At 43.1% G+C, this 21,070-nt stretch overlaps 1 protein-coding gene across 1 annotated transcript in view; it reads left to right on the top strand.

Moving 5' to 3' along the window:
• The window catches only part of LOC141121934 (uncharacterized), a 103,538-nt gene that overhangs the window by 20,105 nt on the left and 62,363 nt on the right, over positions 1-21,070 (top strand). The window contains exon 7 of the mRNA XM_073611686.1: positions 16,946-17,030. Coding sequence (XP_073467787.1) covers positions 16,946-17,030 — 85 coding nt within the window. The remainder of the gene's footprint in view (positions 1-16,945; positions 17,031-21,070) is intronic.

Raw genomic sequence — 21,070 nt, 5'->3', positions numbered from 1 at the left:
TTGCCTCTTGTAGTATGTGAAAAATAGGGGTGGGTGATTGTACCCACTCCCTTGCCCTGCCCTGTGCCTGCACTGCGTGTCGGAGTTGTAGGTAGCAAAATAGCATAGTAGATGGTAAAGAATATTCAGACTGCAGGTCTGCAAAAGATAGCAGCCTCCCATTCCGAAAAATGTGTTTTAAGTGAGTAATTCCCAGACTACGCCATCTAGGACCCTGCTTAATTTTAGCCAGTTCCTCATAGGAGTTATTTTCCCATATTGGGCTGTAGGTAGTAAATCCCACGACATGTTGTAGCTGTTTAACCTTGTTCCATATTTTTTGAAGAAGAGCGTAGGTTGGCATCTGCTTATTTGGTTTCTGAAATCTCTGAGCTTCCAGTCCCTCTGGTATGGAATCCACCCCTGCTCCCCTCAGCAGGAGCTTAGCCAATGAGCCTGCAGGGGATGGAGCCATAGCCCCTATTAAATGCTGTAATTGTGCCGCTAAATAGTATACCCAAGGATTGGGGAGTGCAAGACCTCCCCCCTCCTTTGGACATTGCAGTTGCTCCAACTTGATTCTAGGGGGCTTGTTATGCCATAGCAATGTTCTGAATAATGTGTTGACCACTCTAAATATTTTGAGGGGGATGACAATCGGTGTGTTATGCAGCATGTATAGGAGCTGGGGCATCAGGATCATCTTAATAAGATTCGTCTTCCCAGCCAGGGACATTTTAAGTCTGTTCCATATGTTGATTTTGTCTCTAAACCGTGTCAGTAGGGGATATATGTTTAGTTTGTAGTAATCAATCAAACTAGGAGATATGTAGATGCCTAGATATTTAAAGGAGGTTACTACTGGGATCGGACATGGGAGGCTCGCTGGTGAGACCGGAGTCTCTTCCAAAAACATTAATGCAGACTTAGACCAGTTAATCGTAAGACCTGAGTAGTGGCCAAATTCTGAGATCATGGACATTGCATGGGACAATGAGGCGTCCACGTCCTCCAAAAAGGGGAGCATATCATCCGCATAGAGCATTATCTTCTCATGCAATTCACCATGTCTGAATCCCCTGATTTGCTGACAGTCTCTGACCTGTACTGCAAGCGGTTCAATGGCCAACGAAAATAGCAGGGGGGACAAGGGGCATCCCTGTCTGGTCCCCCTACCCAGTGCGAAGACCTGTGACATCCTATCCGTCACGCGTACCGCTGCCTGCGGTGAAGCATATAACAGCCGTACCCATGCAATAAACCTAGGACCAAACCCGAATCTGAACAATACAGCCCACAGGTATTGCCAGCTAACACTGTCAAATGCTTTATTAGCATCAAGGGACAACAGTGCCTTACTGTCAGTTCCCTCTGCCGGGGTCTGCATGTTCAGAAAGAGTCGTCTCAAGTTAGTGGCGGTTGACTTCTTGGGCATAAACCCTGCCTGGTCAGGATGTATAATGGAAGAAATGACTTTATTAACCCTTAGGGCCAGAGTTTTGGCCAGTAATTTCACGTCGCTCTGCAGCAACGAGATAGGCCTGTATGAACTGGGATCTAGAGGGTCCTTACCAGGCTTTAGTAGTAGTATAATATTGGCCCTAGTCATGGATGTTGGTAGTTTTCCTGATTTAAAGGATGAGTTGAATACCTCTAGCAATTTCGGTAGAATCGCCTCCCCGTATTGTGTGTACACCTCCATTGGGAGCCCATCATCCCCCGGTGCCTTGCACGTAGAGAAGGAGGCAGCCGCCTCCCTCAATTCGTCCAGCGTAATTGGGGCCTCTAACTCCGTGCGCTCCTGACACGACAAAGCAGGCAGGGAAATCTTGTTTATGTAATCCTGTAGTGCAGCATCTGTATAGTTCTCACATGGCTTATATAGATTCTCATAGAAAGATGCTAGTTCTTTTATAATTGATTCAGTGTCATTTACTAGTCTCCCATTTGAGCACCTGATAGCTCCTATGGTTGGTGACGATTGCTGGGACCTCGCAATTTTGGCCAGCAGCCGACCAGTCTTTTCCCCTTCCTCATAAAAAGCCTGTTTAGTAAAAAATCGTTTCCGCTCCGCAGCGGAGGATCTCAACCGGTCCAGGGAATCCTGTCCCGATATCCATGCCTCCCTTGCAGACTCAGAGGGATCTGTGACATAGGATAACTCAAGCCGCCGCACCTGGTCTTCAACCCGTTTAACAAGGACCGATGAATTATATTTAATGGTTTCTATTTCTGTTATGAATGTGCCCCTAAGACATGCCTTAAAAGCATCCCATCTAGTTGCACTATCATGATGAAATCGGTTCTCATAAAAATATTGTTCAATTTGCTTCATTATCCTTTCCTGGGATGTGAAAAGCTTTAGCCAAAAGGCATTGAGCTTCCAAGGAGCCTTTGGCAAAGAAACCTCAGGGCGTGTTACCAGGTGTATTGCTAATGGGGAGTGATCCGACACCCCTCTAGGGAGATATTCAATTTTGGTTATTAGGTTTACGACATGTGAGGACCCCACACATAGATCAATGCGTGAGAGCGAGCCATGTGGTTTAGAGAAACATGAGAATTGTTTGGACGTTGGGTTTTTTGCTCTCCAGACGTCTATCCAGCCCACCTCCATCAACAAGCGGCTCAAAATAGTGCCTCTTCCCCCTAGTGGAGCCTGGACCGGAGGATGTCTGTCAAGTTTTGGGTCAAGATACCCGTTAAAATCACCCATGATTATGGTGGGTATATCAGGTTTGTCTACCAGGTACGTCAGCAGGAGCTGCAATATCTCTCTAGAAAATGGTGGGGGAATGTAAACAAAAGCAATGATCAGGGTCAGAGTAAACAGTTTGCAGTAGATGAATACATATCTACCTAATGGATCAATAGCAGAATCCAATTCCTGGTAGGCCAGGGACCTGTGAACCAGCACACTCACCCCACGAGAAAACGCGGAGTGCGTGGAGTGATAGGCCCTGCCCACCCAGGAATACTGCAGGAGTCCCACTGTATCCTTTGTAAGGTGAGTCTCCTGCAATCCTATAATAGCAGGGTGAAACTTCTTTAAACAGGAACTTATCATTATGCGTTTCAGTGGATCATGTACACCTCGGACATTCCAGGACACCATTATCGTATTAGCCATGTCCAGTAGATTGGGTTCTTATCTGGGTGGAGCAAGAGCCGGCCGGCTCTGCCCCATGAAGTTGAAGTGTCCCACGTCCGTGGGAATATGGGCAGTTCTTTCGGGTAGTCCATGCACACAAACTGACCTAGATTTAAATGCAGTGATACGATGTAGCATAGAGTGTAACTTAGAACATGGCGCAACTGCGCAACAAAGATGAAACACGGGGAAACAGTCCCTGGATTTATTGTGGCCATCCGTGGCCCATCGATGTAAGATGAGAGTAGACCGTCCCCTTGCTTCTTTAGGTTTATAACAAAGAGTCCAACTTGTGCCAACCGGGCATCTGTTAACCTGTCCTTTTGACTGGGATCTGTAAGACCTTGTGGGTGCGGTTCACCCGCTTTAGTATTGGGCTCAGTGCAGTGATGTATTTGAGCCCGTTCAAAACACTGAAATTAGCTTAGTGTGATATGTCCCGTTAAACATAGAATGTAACCATCTGTCAACCGCTCACCAACCTTATCAGGGTTCTATTTCAACCTTCAGTCGCCCCTTTCGTTTTCTCGGTGTCTCCGTAGGTCTTGTTCGTTGTGATCTAGCCATGATGTCGCTTCCCTCGCTAGTTTTAGTATGATCTCACGGTCTTTATAATTCAGTAGACGTGCCAGCATGGATCTTGGCGGGTTGCCTGGGGGGTGGGGTCACGGCGGCGTGCGGTGTGCCCTCTCCACTGCGAATAATGGTGTAAAGGCTTCCTTGCCAAAAATGTCCTGCAGCCATTGCTCTACAAATGCCGTTGGGTCTTTACCCTCCACCTTTTCTGGAAGTCCCACAATGCGAACATTATTCCGTCTGAGACGGTTCTCAATGTCGTCAGTTTTGGCGTTAGCTTGTGTCGCCTGCTGTATTGCTGTTCTAGTGTCTCTAGTTAATGGGGGCATCTGGTCCTCCACATCGCTGATTCTGCCCTCCACTGCAGTGGTTCTCTCCCTGATTTTCTGGAGGTCTTGTCTTAATAAAGAGACTGTTTCTGTAAGGCCCCCAAACTGCTCCTTTAAACCATCCACTGAGGCAGTACAGCGGTGTACAGCGCGCAATATATCATTCAGCGTGGGTTGCTGGGAATCTTCCTGCAGCATATCAAACATATCTGGGGTAGAGATCAGGGATGATTCCAGTGGCACTGTGTCATCTAATGCTGGAGGGCTGAGGCCTCTGCCGGCGTCATGGGGAAGGGCCTGCATAGATGGAGGATTCAAGCCGCCTGCCCCTTGTAGCTTCTGTGCATAGTACAGCATGTCTCTAGGCTGGTCTTTACCCTGGTCTTTTTGGGCAGCATGAGACTTACCGCCGCCGTCATGCTGCTTAGCAGAGCCTCTCGCCGTTCTCTGTGCCTGAGGGGTGTCGGCGCCATCTTGGATCTCCATGCTTGTCCCGGTCTCGGCTTCTTTATCTCCCTTTCGGGGCTTCATGAGGACTGTGCCGCGCGAGGTGAGCACTACGGGGTTCACGGGGGTGTCCGGAGACAGATGGGGTATGTGAGAGTCCGGTTCGGTATCGGGAGAAGGATCAAAGAAGGATTATCAGCGGGAGCTCCGTGCAGTGCGACCGCTCACATGCCCTGCTCAGGCCACGCCCCCCTTTGGTGATCTCTGATCTCCTTATGAACTCAGGGATGAACAATTCCTATCGCCTGACACCCGGGACATACAGTTCTAAAGTGGCTGAATAGGTATTTTTTTTTAACATTTAGCCCTGCTGTGGGCAAGCAAGGAGCAGGTTTACTTGTCAGATGGAAGCATTCAGGTGGCTGAGCGAATGTTTCCACACCCCCCCGGTAAAGTGCCCCCACCCCGACACACACCGGCTATGCATCCCGGGCTCCTCTTACCCATCTAGGACTCGGGACCAGCATAGCGGGTGATGTCAGGTAGAGGGGAGGGAGGAGAGAGGACACACATCCGTTCTCCTCCCCTTCTTCTTCCTGACCCAGAAGTGACATGTATGACATCACTTCCGGGTCCCTGGTGACAGTTTCCCCACCATCAAGGCCGGGAAAGAATATAATGCAGTGTGATCTGTATTACATTACATTCAGTGGAGCACAGGGGAGACATTGGGGGTCTTTTAGACCCTGGATGTCTCATTAAATAGAACCCGTCACCAAAAAAGCATCACATTGGGGACTTTTTCTCTTCTATGTCAGTGTTTCTCAACCTTTTTTCAGTCAAGGCGCCCTCCAAAATTATGGACAGTCTTGAGGTGTCCTCCAAAATATTGGACAGTCTTGAGTGGGGGTGCAACGGATCAAAAAACTCACGGTTCGGATCGTTCCTCGGATCAGGAGTCACGGTTCGGATCATTTTCGGATCAACAAAAAAATCTCCCCCACTGTAATAATATATTAGCAGGGTATTGCAGAGTATTGTCAGGGTATGGCAGGGTATTGTCAGGGTATTGCTGAGTATTGTCAGGGTATTGGCGGGTATGGCAGGGTATTGGCAGGGTATTGCAGAGTATTGTCAGGGTATTGCAGAGTATTGTCAGGGTATTGGCAGGGTATTGCAGAGTATTTTCAGGGTATTGCAGAGTATTGTCAGGGTATTGCAGAGTATTGTCAGGGTATTGGTGGGTATGGCAGGGTATTGGCAGGGTATTGCAGAGTATTGCAGGGTATTGGCAGAGTATTGCAGGGTATTGTCAGGGTATTGCAGGGTATTGGCAGAGTATTGCAGGGTATTGCAGAGTATTGTCAGGGTATTGGCGGGTATGGCAGGGTATTGGCGGGTATTGTCAGGGTATTGCAGAGTATTGGCAGGGTATTGGCAGAGTATTGGCAGGGTATTGGTAGAGTATTGCAGGGTATTGCAGAGTATTGGCAGGGCATTGCAGAGTATTGGCACTGCTGCCATTTGATCTCTCCCCTCCACTGTACAGATCAGTACACGACTGTACAGATCATGACATGACGCCGGTTTGTTTACAAGTGATCGCTCCGTCATGTGACGGAGCGATCATGTGGTAAACAGCCGCCGGGTGTACCAAGGTGGCTGCCGCTCCGGAGCTAGGCCGACGCCGTGGCCTTTCCTAAGGCCGAGGCAGCGGTGCGCTCCGTGGAGCGCATGTGTGCCGATCCGAACAGGCTGAACCGTACGGATCGGTGACGATCCGTTGCACCCCTAGTCTTGAGGCACCCTCCAAAATTATGGACAGTCTTGAGGTGCTCCAATCTAAAATGTAAAAACTATTCTAATCGTTCTTCATAATGCAACAACATCCACACACGTAGGACACCCAACATTATAAGTGATTTATTCTTCCAAAGCAAATACACTTGCAAACTGGTACTGACTAGTATTCCAGTGTTTCTCTTCTCCCTCAGTTTTTCTCCATCACTCAGCTAATGAGACCCCAAAGCTGATGGAGAGAGGTGGGGGAGGGTCACACAAGGATGACATTCAGGCAACTGACATCCTCCTTATCAGCTCATGATGTCATTGGTCATTAGGAGGTTGGCAGCTAGAAGGTTGTAATGGTGTACAATGAAAACCTGAGGCTTTGTGTAACTAAAAGACTTCATCCACCCTCCGGCTTGTATACAATTTTGGGGTAATTGTTCAGCATTTTGCCAAGGCACCCCTGAAGAAACTCAAGGTACCCTGGTTGAAAAAGACTGCTCTATGTGATGAAAAAAACATTTTTTTTAATTGTACAAAATTAAATTTAAACCCAGGCACATAACCCCCCCAAAAACCCTCTGAGGCCCCGCCCCCCAAAATATATGCATGTGCAAACAAACTCACACATTGGGGCACCTACCCTTAAAAAGTTAAATGCGATACACACGTTACATGTCGCTACGCACACCGGAATGAGAGCAATAATTCTATCACCAGACCTCCTCCGTAACACTAAACTGATGATATAGGGGGCTTTTAAAGCGTCACCTATAGAAAATATAGGGTACTGAAGTTTATCCCCATTTTACAGGTGCACGCAAATTTAAGGCTTGACATGTTGGGTATCTATTTACTCAGCGCAACCTCTGCTTTTATATTTTACACAAAAATTGGGTAATTACGTGTTTTTGTGCGCCCTAAAATTAACTTTTGCGATATTATCGTGTGATATAAAAAATTGGAACTACTGCTATTTTATTCTCTAGGGTGTCTGCTTTCGGAAATTATATCATGTTTTAGGGGTTTTATATAATCTTCAGACCTACAATGATTTTTTAACTCCTTCCCGCTTAGCCTATAGCAGAATGACGGCCAGTCTGGCGTTCCATTATCCTCATTGGAGGTCATATGACCTCCAGAAAAATAAGCCGCTCGGGCGTGTGACGATCGGTGGTGCAGTGTGTTTTCCAACATTTTCTGCCTTTTTTTTAATTTGTAGCACACAAAATAAAAACCCCCAGTGGTGATCAAATACCACCAAAAGAAATCTCTATTGATGGGAAAAAAAGATAAAAATGTCATATGGGTACAGTGTCACATGACTGCGCAATTGTCATTCAAAGTGTGACAGTGCTGAAAGCTGGCCTGGGCAGGAGGGGGTGAAAGTGTCCGGTATTGAAGGCATTAAACATGTGGGCAAAAAAAATTGCAAAACCGGCTCTGGAAGTGAAACGGTTAAAGGAAACGTTCACCTTCGGGAAGATATTACATGTTCCTCAGTGATCCGAGTCCTCTGTGTGACAGCAGTGTGGAGAGAAGTTCCCCACACCGGCTGTCACTTTATGAAAAGAGCGTGGCCGTGCCATTCATTCACGGAGTTCTGTTCTTTGCCGATGTCGGCTTGTAGTTTTTAATGAACTCCCACACCGCTGCTGAGCTCTCTGGTAGATGAGGGACAAGGAGATTGTCATAAGGGACAAGGAGATTGTCATAAGGGACAAGGAGATTGGGACCCGATTTAAACCCTTGGAAATGTCATTTTTTCACAAAATGTTCACACCCTGGGAACTGTTTCTTACATGATGAAGATCAGCCATGGAGTATATCTGAGTTATATATCAGGGTGTGCTTCTTCCCCACATGAGAGCTGTGATGTCCAGCAACATTCATATAGAAGGCATTTCCCGCATTCTAGGCACTAATACACCTCGAGGGTTGTGTGAGATCCCTGATGTACAGGAAGACTGGACTTCTTTGAAAAATAATTCCCTCACTCAGGACAGGAATATGGCTTCTCCCCCATGTGAGATCTCTGATGTCTGTAAAGATTGGACTTCTGTGAAAAACATTTCCCGCACTCAGGACAGGAATATGGCCTCTCCCCTGTGTGAGATCTCTGATGTGTGTAAAGATTGGACTTCACTGAAAAACATTTCCCACACTCTGGACAGGAATACGGCTTCTCCCCCGTGTGAGATCTCTGATGTGTGTAAAGATGGGACATGTCTGAAAAACATTTCTCACACTCAGGACAAGAATACAGCTTCTCCCCCGTGTGAGATCTCTGATGTGTGTACAGTTTGGACTTCTGTGAAAAACATTTCCCGCACTCAGGACAGGAATATGGCATCTGCCCCATGTGAGATCTCTGATGTGTGTAAAGATTGGTCTTCTGTGAAAAACATTTCCCGCACTCAGGACAGGAATAAGGCTTCTCCCCCGTGTGAGACCTTTTATGAACATTAAGATTGTATTTAGAATTGAAACACTTCTTGCACTCAGTACAGGAATATGGCTTCTCCCCTGTATGAGATCTTATGTGTTCATTAAGATGGCAATTAAAACGGAAACGCTTCCCACACTCAGGACAGGAAAGGCTCTTATCTGTTGGAAGGACGGCACCGTCCCTCACAGTCTGAGGTTCCTCAGGATAAGAGGAATACGATGGTCCATCTACACTGTGTGGTGGGGGATGGACATTTGAGGTAGTCGGGTTTTCTCCTGGACTATACTGTGTGATGTCCTCATCTTCTACTTTACAGTCTGGAGACAAAGTGAGACAATCCTCTGAGGTTTTCCTCATCTCCCGTCCATCTACTAAAATAGAGATACAAAGATTATCACTAGACAGACAGACAGACTAGAGCAGATTGGTTCCCCTAAACCAGGACTCCTCCCACATCAGGCAGCTTTGTCTCTGAGGATCTTTCAATTCCCCCTCAAGGTAACTAGTAAATGGTCCTCTGTAGGGTGGCAACTAATGATTACAGGATGGGGAACACAGCTCAGGAAAGTGACCAGGGGATTACAGGCTGATATCACCCAGTCCCCACCCTACTCTGGACCAATCAGTGAGCAGTATGGGTGGAGGAATGTATTTAGTGTTAATGACCCACCTGTGCTGATCTCTGTAGGAGTGTCCTCCTCTATAAATGTCCCCGTTATTCCATCCTCCTCCATAGACTGCTGATCATCCCTCACATACCTCTCTTCTTCTTCTGCTTTAACCTCAAATTCTATATCGATTGGATCTCCACTCTAAATCAAGAAAATGAGAGAAAATATCATCTGTAAGATATAAGATTTATTATTGTGACATCACATAAAAAATCCACACATTACCAACCTTGTAACAGTGAGGGATGGTGTGACCTTCCTGTGTGGAATCCCGGGAATACAGAGGATGGGGACATCTCTCTGGTGGGTTCCTGGTATTAGGTGGCTCCATCTTATCCTTGTGTCCTTCTGTTAACTCCTCCATCACTCCATACTCCTCATCTTTACACTCTTCTTTAACAACAATATTATCATCACTGAGGTTTCCACTCTGAATATATAATAAAACATTCATTGTAACAAACATGCTGTGTATAAATCAGAACTACCAATAATTGTCAATCATCTACCTGATGATGGTGAGGGATGGTGTGACCTTCCTGTGTGGAATCCCGGGAATACAGAGGACGGGGACATCTCTCTGGTGGGTTTCTGTAGCTGGATGACTCCACCATGGTGTCCTGGTACAGATCTTTGTGTTCTTTTAGAAACTCTGACTCCTCCATCACCCCATCCTCATCATCCTCCTCTTTTATCTCTTCTTTAACCTCAACTTTAGAATCTCTCAGGTTTCCACTCTGAATATATAATAAAAATGACATCAATGGTAACAATGCAGATAATGTACAGATCCTAATGATACTATCAGTGATTGTTCCTCATCTACCTGATGATGGTGAGGGATGGTGTGATCTTCCTGTGTAGAATCCCGGGAATACAGAGGACGGGGACATCTCTCTGGTGGGTTCCCATTACTGGATCCATCTGTAGGAAACACACACACTGACTGAATACATTGTTTCTATGTGTTTATCAGATGATGGGGGATCTAGGTGGAGCCTCCGTACTGCTCTCTCCTTTACTATAAAGTCTCCTCTTACCTGGTGATGTGAGGGGCGGCTGATTGTCCATCATGATGTCCTTCCCTGCACCACTCACGTCTCCTGTCAGCAGCTCAAAGATCTCTCTGGTGACTTCTAGAATCTTCTTATTTCTCTATTCAATCAGAAAGGGAGGGAGGTGGAGGCAATGTGATTAACATAAGATCTCCAGACTTCACAGGAGGAAAACTCTAGATTTGAACACATATAGTAAAATCAAGTGACATTCCCAGAATCCTCCTCACCTCACCAATCAGGTCTCCATTTTTATCAAAACCCCACTGGGATACCCAGACAGGGCCCCCACTCTTTAGGTTAAAAACTTGTTGCAAGGAATTCTGGGACCAACAATCTTGCTTTGCTTGTGAGAGGGACATTGAGAGCAGGAGCTGTGAGGTCATTGTGATGTCATAGTATTCTCTGACTTGGATTGGAGGGACATAGGTAGAAGGAGCTGTGAGTGGCGCTCTGTGAGGTATCTGTACACACAGAGTAATTTCTCCCGGGTGCGTCACACCTCTCCTAAATAAAAGATGAACGTTGTCTTCAGGCATTGCCAGGACACATCATATTCCTGTGATCTCCTGTGGTCTCTGGAGACTTTACTGATCACATTTTAGGATAAATATCTGAGACTGGGATCATTATGGAGACATTCACTACAAATTACATTTTTCCCTCTTTCTTCCTATTTGAATCTTATAAAATAAAGACATACATATTCCAATCCTCCCTAAATAACCCCCTTTAACTAACAAAACTTATATAACCCGTTAGTATAGACTGATGAGGTGAGAAGGTGATTGGTGGGAAAGGTGACACATCTCCAAAATGAAGAGAATGTTTCGGCCCCATAAGTGGGGAAATGTTCTGACCCTGAAGGGGTTAATCTAGGTTTCCACACTATATATGTGTATATCATCATCTGCTGGAGATAAAAGACGTCACAGTGACTATGGAGGAAGAGGACAGACATGCCGTTTCACAATTTCAGAATGCCGAAAGGAAGGTTACTGACAGGTGTTGGTCGCCGTGACCACATCACTCCATCCCTTAGAGCCCTGCATTGGCTGCCCATGAAAGAACAGGTTCTGTTTACAACCGGATGTCTTGTCCATAAGGCACTGCATGGATATGGCCCAGAGTATCTGAAGGAAAAATTTGATGAGGCATTTGGGTAAGACTGCGTAGATTAAGCATTTTAATAAATAAATAGAGGGGTGGCTACTGGATATAAACAGAAAATAACATCCTATTACCTTCTCTGCTGCCTCTTCCAGCAATGTCTTCTCTCTACTTCCTCCCAACTCACCTCTCACCCGGAACATCCTGTCTGTACCTGACATCACTTCCTGTCTGTACCATGACATCACTTCCTGTCTGTTCCTGAACTCATTTCCTGTCTTCCATAGAGACTTCCTGTGTAGAAGTGAGATCACCACCTTGTGGAGATCAGAGGAACTGCAGCCCCTAGAAACATCTGGTAGTGTGAACATGTCCTTGTGCTGTGTGTGTATGTACTGTATATCCTTATAGATGGGGGTCATCTCCACTCCCACCAAGGGGGATAGAGATATATGACTGCCTAGTTCAGCCTTTCTCAGCCAGGGTTCCTCCAAAGGTTTCTAGGGGCTCCTTGAACAATAAACAATGTCTCTAAATAATAATGGTCTAGAACTAGATGAGGGTGTGTTTCCCTGCGCACCAAAAAGGCCACTTAACTAAAACGTAACCTTTATAGCCCTTTCACACTGGGGCGGTGGGGGTGGTTGTGGTAAAGTGGTGCTAGGAGGGAGACTGACAGAAAGCACACCAGACTTGCAGGAGTGAGCGAGGAGGATCCAGTTCCTTTGCCATCGGAGGTGAGGAGAGTGTGAAGGATGTTGGTGACTCTGGTAGATGAAAAGCTGGGAGTCATATTGCTCTGGTGAGTGGGGAAGCACTACTAAGGGGGCGCCCTCACCATCACGTGTGTAAGAGGTGGAAGAAGGCGTGGCTACACTACAGCTGGCACAGTTTGGAGCACCGAGAACTTTACACCTTATCAACTTTTCATTGGTTGGTGGATTGATTTAGCAAAATAGGTTTGTTGAAATAGATGCAAAGTGGAAGCAGTGGACTTGCAGAGAACACTATATTGAGCACAAAATATTGTATGATTACATGAATTTGCACAGATTTTTAGTTTATTTAATATAGCAGCAAATATTATAAGATTAATGAAGTAGGTGCAAAGTGGAAGCAGTGGATCTGCAGGGAACAGCATCTTGAACACAAAGCACTTTATGTTGTATATGAATTTGCACATGGATCAGTTTACTTCATTTATTAATAAACACCATAAGATCAGTGAAGTAGCTGTAAAGTGAAAGTAGTAGATTTATGAATGTATCGACATATTTTTATTTTTTTTTTAATTAAAGATTTTGTGATTGTACATACACAGACAAACAAAAACCTAAAAAATATTCATGTGGCAACAACTCAAAAAGCAGAACATTTGTCCTTACATAGTCCACATTTATTTCCCTCATACAGTATCAAAAAGAGCAGCTCAGTAATAAGTACCGTAAAGTCCATATTTGGAACAAGAATATTGCTACAGATCTTGAAAATAATGAAATAGACGTAAATATATAAATATTTTCTTACCACTAGCAGTCAGTTATATAGTAAGGTGTAACCAATACTTGTCCAATGAGCCGGCAAACAACACTAAACATTTGAGAGTTTAATACCAACCTCCTATAAATAGAAGATTATGAGCATATTAAATTGCATTACGAGAGGTCCATATGTGTCCACACATTATTGTTCTAAAGGTAACCCATTCTAGAGCATCCCCAACAAGATATTTATCACTGTAGAAGTTATAAAGAAATGAGGGCAAATGGAGCCAAGCCAGGTACCTGTAACCACGGGTTGCCACCTCATCCCTTTAAAAAATGAACACATATTAATTACACAGGTTCTGTGGCTGATTAAGGTGGTAATTAAACTCACTTGGTACCTTATCTGCATTAAATTAGCCTCAGAACCTGTGTAATTCATATTTGTTCGAGTTTAAAGGGATGAGGTGGCAACTCTAGTGTACCCACGGGTCCCATCATTTATTGAACTTGAGTGGAGTACCATGGGGTTCCAAGATATGTCTCTCCTTAAGAAATGTGGAGTTATCTTGGGTACTCCAGTCCTCAGACGTGGGTGGTAGAGGCGCTATCCACTATAACAGAATATATTTACCTGCCAAAAAACAATAAGCGAGATATAGCGGTCCGGACATGGGGTGTAAGTACATCTTCATCCCAAAACCCTAATATACAGGTCAAAGGGTCATTTGGTAGGGACACCTGAACGCTTGGCTTATAACCGATATTACTCTATTCCAACAGCGCACCAGTTTAGGGCACCACCAAAACATGTGTATATGGTCCGCAGTGGTACCTCCACACCTTGGACATTCTGGACTCTCTCTACTTTGTCATCTATACAATTTAAGGGGAGTTCTATGTACTCTGTGAATAACAAAATGTTGTGACAACCGTTGGGTAGGAGAAATAAACATTAAACTTGCTCTAATATAGATTGCCACCACTCTCCATCCATGTTAGAGATATCTGTAGACCACCCTGTCCTTCCATAAAGCTGCAGAGTGCTCTGAGAGCAAAGCAGAAGAGACCCATATAAAGATGATATAAGAAGAGATCCATATAAAGATGATATAAGAAGAGACCCATATAAAGATGATATCAGAAGAGACCCATATAAAGATGATATAAGAAGAGATCCATATAAAGATGATATAAGAAGAGATCCATATAAAGATGATATAAGAAGAGACCCATATAAAGATGATATAAGAAGAGATCCATATAAAGATGATATAAGAAGAGACCCATATAAAGATGATATAAGAGATCCATATAAAGATGATATAAGAAGAGATCCATATAAAGATGATATAAGAAGAGATCCATATAAAGATGATATAAGAAGAGACCCATATAAAGATGATATAAGAAGAGACCCATATAAAGATTATATAAGAAGAGCTCCATATAAAGATGATATAAGAAGAGCTCCATATAAAGATGATATAAGAAGAGATCCATATAAAGATGATAGAAGAAGAGATCCATATAAAGATGATAGAAGAAGAGACCCGTATAAAGATGATATAAGAAGAGACCCATATAAAGATGATATAAGAAGAGACCCATATAAAGATGATATAAGAAGAGACCCATATAAAGATGATATAAGAAGAGACCCATATAAAGATGATATAAGAAGAGACCCATATAAAGATGATATAAGAAGAGCTCCATATAAAGATGATATAAGAAGAGATCCATATAAAGATGATAGAAGAAGAGATCCATATAAAGATGATATAAGAAGAGACCCATATAAAGATGATATAAGAAGAGACCCATATAAAGATTATATAAGAAGAGCTCCATATAAAGATGATATAAGAAGAGATCCATATAAAGATGATAGAAGAAGAGATCCATATAAAGATGATATAAGAAGAGACCCGTATAAAGATGATATAAGAAGAGACCCATATAAAGATGATATAAGAAGAGACCCATATAAAGATGATATAAGAAGAGACCCATATAAAGATGATATAAGAAGAGACCCATATAAAGATGATATAAGAAGAGACCCATATAAAGATGATATAAGAAGAGCTCCATATAAAGATGATAGAAGAAGAGATCCATATAAAGATGATAGAAGAAGAGATCCATATAAAGATGATATAAGAAGAGACCCATATAAAGATGATATAAGAAGAGATCCATATAAAGATGATATAAGAAGAGACCCATATAAAGATGATATAAGAGATCCATATAAAGATGATATAAGAAGAGATCCATATAAAGATGATATAAGAAGAGACCCATATAAAGATGATATAAGAAGAGACCCATATAAAGATGATATAAGAAGAGATCCATATAAAGATGATATAAGAAGAGATCCATATAAAGATGATATAAGAAGAGATCCATATAAAGATGATATAAGAAGAGATCCATATAAAGATGATATAAGAAGAGATCCATATAAAGATGATAGAAGAAGAGATCCATATAAAGATGATATAAGAAGAGATCCATATAAAGATGATATAAGAAGAGATCCATATAAAGATGATAGAAGAAGAGACCCATATAAAGATGATAGAAGAAGAGATCCATATAAAGATGATATAAGAAGAGACCCATATAAAGATGATATAAGAAGAAATCCATATAAAGATGATAGAAGAAGAGACCCATATAAAGATGATATAAGAAGAGACCCATATAAAGATGATATAAGAAGAGACCCATATAATGATGATATAAGAAGAGATCCATATAAAGATGATATAAGAAGAGATCCATATAAAGATGATATAAGAAGAGACCCATATAAAGATGATATAAGAGATCCATATAAAGATGATATAAGAAGAGATCCATATAAAGATGATATAAGAAGAGACCCATATAAAGATGATATAAGAAGAGATCCATATAAAGATGATATAAGAAGAGACCCATATAAAGATGATATAAGAAGAGACCCATATAAAGATGATATAAGAGATCCATATAAAGATGATATAAGAAGAGATCCATATAAAGATGATATAAGAAGAGACCCATATAAAGATGATATAAGAAGAGATCCATATAAAGATGATATAAGAAGAGATCCGTATAAAGATGATAGAAGAAGAGATCCATATAAAGATGATAGAAGAAGAGATCCATATAAAGATGATATAAGAAGAGACCCATATAAAGATGATATAAGAAGAGACCCATATAAAGATGATATAAGAAGAGATCCATATAAAGATGATAGAAGAAGAGATCCATATAAAGATGATAGAAGAAGAGACCCATATAAAGATGATATAAGAAGAGACCCATATAAAGATGATAGAAGAAGAGAACCATATAAAGATGATATAAGAAGAGACCCATATAAAGATGATATAAGAAGAGATCCATATAAAGATGATATAAGAAGAGATCCATATAAAGATGATATAAGAAGAGACCCATATAAAGATGATATAAGAAGAGATCCATATAAAGATGATATAAGAAGAGATCCATATAAAGATGATATAAGAAGAGACCCATATAAAGATGATATAAGAAGAGATCCATATAAAGATGATATAAGAAGAGATCCATATAAAGATGATAGAAGAAGAGACCCATATAAAGATGATATAAGAAGAGACCCATATAAAGATGATAGAAGAAGAGAACCATATAAAGATGATATAAGAAGAGACCCATATAAAGATGATAGAAGAAGAGATCCATATAAAGATGATAGAAGAAGAGACCCATATAAAGATGATAGAAGAAGAGACCCATATAAAGATGATATAAGAAGAGACCCATATAAAGATGATAGAAGAAGAGAACCATATAAAGATGATATAAGAAGAGACCCATATAAAGATGATATAAGACCTTTTTTCTCATTGCTAGTAACTACTTGATCTATGAGTGGAGTGTCTATCTGTATGAGAGATGTGGACCTGGTTTGAATAGAACGTGGATGGCAAAGTTGAAGGTATTGATAAAAGCTAGTGGTGGGTAAACCAAACTCGAGTTGTAAGTCTTTAAAGGATTTTAGATGGCCTTTGGTAATTGATACAGGAAATGTATACCCCTAGAATACCAGGCAGAAAAGCCCTGTAGTTTCCCAATCTCCTCTAGTCGCCCCCTTTCCCAGATAGGATGAAATCTGGAAATGCCATCATAGCCCATAATACATTGCATCTTGTCCAAGACCTTAGCCATGAAGATCAAGGTAGGACATGTGGAACAATCCCAACCCCCGCCTCCAATTGGGCCAGCAGAGGATATTTATTAGACCCAGACAGTATAGCTTGAATGGGGTCCCTTTCATCAATATACCCCCAACCAGAAAAATGTTGCAGCTGAGAATCCAGGAAGTATAACCAGCAGAGGGGACAGCCAAACCTCCACCATCTTTGGGCAGTTGTAAAATAGGTAAGTGGATCCTAGGCTGATTCTCTTTCCATATCAGAGTGTCTATCCTCTTTTTTTTTTTTTTGCCACTTCAGCGAAGTGTTATGTGGGAGATATAGTTTCAACTTTGCAGTTCGATCTCATCCCTTTACGTATTCACATCATTGTGGCGTTATCATTCTTTATTAACCATTTATTCAACGATATAGAAAAAACAGGAAGTACATATAATCCCCTATACATTAAATATCCCCAAATACCCTCCTAAACCAGCCCCCCCACCACTACCCCTAAATCCCCCTCCCATCCCCCCTGTCCTAACCCCCAAATCCTCCCCCTATTGTCATGGCTTCTACCTATTCCACTCCTCTTCTCGTTTACTCTAATTAATATGGATCATCCAGTTATATTCACGGTAAGTCACCGAGCTATATTTCCCACACCTCAACAGCCTGGGGTGAAGACTTGTATTTTACCTAGTCCCTCCATGTCTCTTCGAAGGCTTCCATGTCTAACCCCTCACTAAACCTCAAATATTCCAAGCAGTGAATTTCGCTTATCCTCTTAACCAATTTCCACATTCTCTATTGTGCAAAATCAAATAAAGATATGTAATTTCGTGCACTAGGTCTGGGGCTCGCATGCGTGCCACAGGCGACCAGCTCCCCCTGTGATTGGACACAGCGGGAGCAAATCTGCGGGTCCGGCAGGCCTCACGATCATTCTGAGTAAAGCAGAATGGCGGTCTGCCTTTGTAAACAAGGCAGATTGCCGTTCTGTCAGAGGGGAAGATGGAGATCCTGCGTTTCTGCTAAGCTAAGCAGATCTCTGTCTTCCCACAGTTGAAGCACCTCCCCCACACAGTTAGGAAGCACTCCCTAGGAGCACATTTAACCCTTTGATCACCCCTGATGTTAACCCCTTCCCTGCCAGTGTCATTAGTACAGTGACAGTGCATTTTTTTTAGCACTGATCACTGTATTGGTGTCACTGATCCCCAAAAAGTGCCACTTAGTGTCAGATTTGTCCGTTGCAATGTCGCAGTCCCACTAAAAATCGCTGATCGCCGCCATTACTAGTAAACAAAAAATAAAAAAAATAGTAGTTCTGCGAGTGCATGTAGTTCTGCGAGTACCTGTGTATTGTCTTGTTGAGTACCTGTGTATTGTATTGCTGAGTATTAATGTCAGGAAGCTAGTTGTTAGGTAATTTGGACAGGGTATAATCTCCAGTCCTCATTAAATTTAATAGGTACGATGCCCGGCGGGTGTGGAGAGGCGAGTCTTTGTACATCTTGCCGCATGTATGCGTTCCTTGATCATCCGATCGAGGGCGAATACTGCTGTGCAAAATGTAAGCACATTGTTTCCCTGGAAGCCCAGGTTCTGAATCTGGGGAAGCAACTGTCAGCACTGAGAAGTCCCTCCATACTAAAGGTGAGCCAAGAACGTACATGGCAGGTGCCGGCAGGGGCCAGCACAGAGGCGAGTGGAGACAAAGAGGTGCAGGCACTAGCAAAGAGTAGATGGGTGACAGTCAGGAGGGGTAGAGGGGGAAGTGCCAGAGAGGCCGATCCAGGACTGGAGCATCCCAATAAGTACGTTACATTGAGTGACATTGGTGAAACCAGTCAGGGACCAGCACTGCTGGAGCTGAGGGACTCTCCTAGCTGCCGGGGGAAGAACTCCTCCAGTGAGAGTGGGGGGGCAGCAAAGGGAAAGGAAAGACAGATTCTGGTGGTAGGGGACTCAATTCTTAGAAGGACAGAGAGGGCAATCTGTAACCAAGACCTAAAGCGCCGAACAGTATGTTGTCTACCGGGCGCTCGGGTTCGGCACATCATGGATCTGGTGGACAGATTACTGGGAGGGGCTGGGGAAGACCCGGCTGTCATAGTGCACGTTGGCACCAATGACAAAGTCAGAGGCAGATGGAGTGTCCTACAGAACAATTTTAGGGACTTAGGAGCTAAATTGAGGAAAAGGACCTCCAAGGTAGTATTCTCAGGAATACTACCGGTACATCGAGCCACACCAGAAAGGAAGAGGGAGATTAGGGAAGTAAACAAGTGGCTGAAGAGCTGGTGTAGTAAGGAGGGGTTTGGGTTCCTGGAGGACTGGGCCGACTTCTCAGTCAATCACCAGTACTATAGAAGGGGCGGACTGCACCTAAATGAGGAGGGTGCAGATCTGCTGGGAATGAAGATGGCCAAAATGTTGGAGGGGTTTTTAAACTAGGTGATGGGGGGAGGGTCCAGAGGTAGAGATAGTCAGCGAGGAACATAGTCTAGAGGGTAGTATTGGAGGCATTAGTGGTAGGTTGACCAAAGCACATAAACCCAAGGTAAGTATAGTAGCAAGTCCTAGTTGCAATCTCGGAACACCCAATAAGAGGATAATATGCTAAACTACGTGGCATGTTCACCAATGTCTGGCAGACAAGATGGGTGAACTAGAGATATTGTTGTATGAGGAGGATTTGGATTTTGTGGGAATTTCAGAGATCTGGTTCAACAGCTCTCTTGATTGGCTGGCAAACATTTAAGGGTATACCCTTTATCGCAAGGATAGAGAGGGTAAAAAAGGGGGAGGGGTATGCCTATATATCAAGAATAATGTACAAGCGAATGTGAGAGATGACATCACTGAGGGAGCTAGAGAGGAGGTGGAATCCTTATGGGTAGAGCTCCAAAGGGATGAAGCTAAGGGGAAAATAATACTGGGAGTATGCTATAGGCCCCTAACCTGAGGGAGGAAGGGGAGACGGATCTCCTATCACAAATTGGATTAGCAGCAAGGATGGGAAGTGTTATCATAATGGAGGATTTTAATTATCCAGACATAGACTGGGTGGAGGGAACCGCGCATTCATTTAATGCCGCATACACACGATTGCACATTCCGACAAAATCCATGTTTTTTTTCCGACGGATGTTGGCTCAAACTTGTCTTGCATACACACGGTCACACAAATCTTGTTGGAAATTCCGAACGTCAAGAACGTGGTGACGTACAAAAATGAAGTTCAATAGTCAGTGCGGCTCTTCTGCTTAATTCCGAGCATGCATGGAATTTTGTGCGTCGGAATTGTGTACACACGATCTGAATTAATGACAACGGATTTTGTTGTCGGAAAATTTGAGATCCAAATCTCAGATTTTGTTTGTCGGAAATTCCGACAGAAAATAAGGCTCGCCAGTTCCTAAATGTCTTGCAGGACAATTTTATGGTTCAGATGGTAGACGCACCAATTAGAAATAAAGCATTACTGGATCTACTGATTACCAACAATACAGACCTGATCACGGATGTGGAAATACGGGGCAATTTAGGTAACAGCGATCACAGGTCAATTGGCTTCAGTATAAATCACACAAATAGGAAACATAAGGGGAATACAAAGACACTGAATTTCAAAAGAGCCAACTTCCCTAAACTACGATCCTTGCTAGAAGACATAAATTGGGATAAAATCTTAGGAACAAAGAAAAGGGAGGAGAGATGGGTTTGCTTTAAGAGCATATTAAATAAGGGCATTAGCCAATGTATCCCATTGGGTAATACATTTAAAAGAGCGAACAAAAGTCCAGGATGGCTTAACTCCAATGTAAAAATGCAT

The sequence above is a fragment of the Aquarana catesbeiana genome, unplaced genomic scaffold, assembly GCF_042186555.1.
Source record: "Aquarana catesbeiana isolate 2022-GZ unplaced genomic scaffold, ASM4218655v1 unanchor235, whole genome shotgun sequence".
NCBI classification, from domain to species: Eukaryota; Metazoa; Chordata; class Amphibia; order Anura; family Ranidae; genus Aquarana; species Aquarana catesbeiana.
This window is presented reverse-complemented; position numbering and strand designations above follow the sequence as displayed.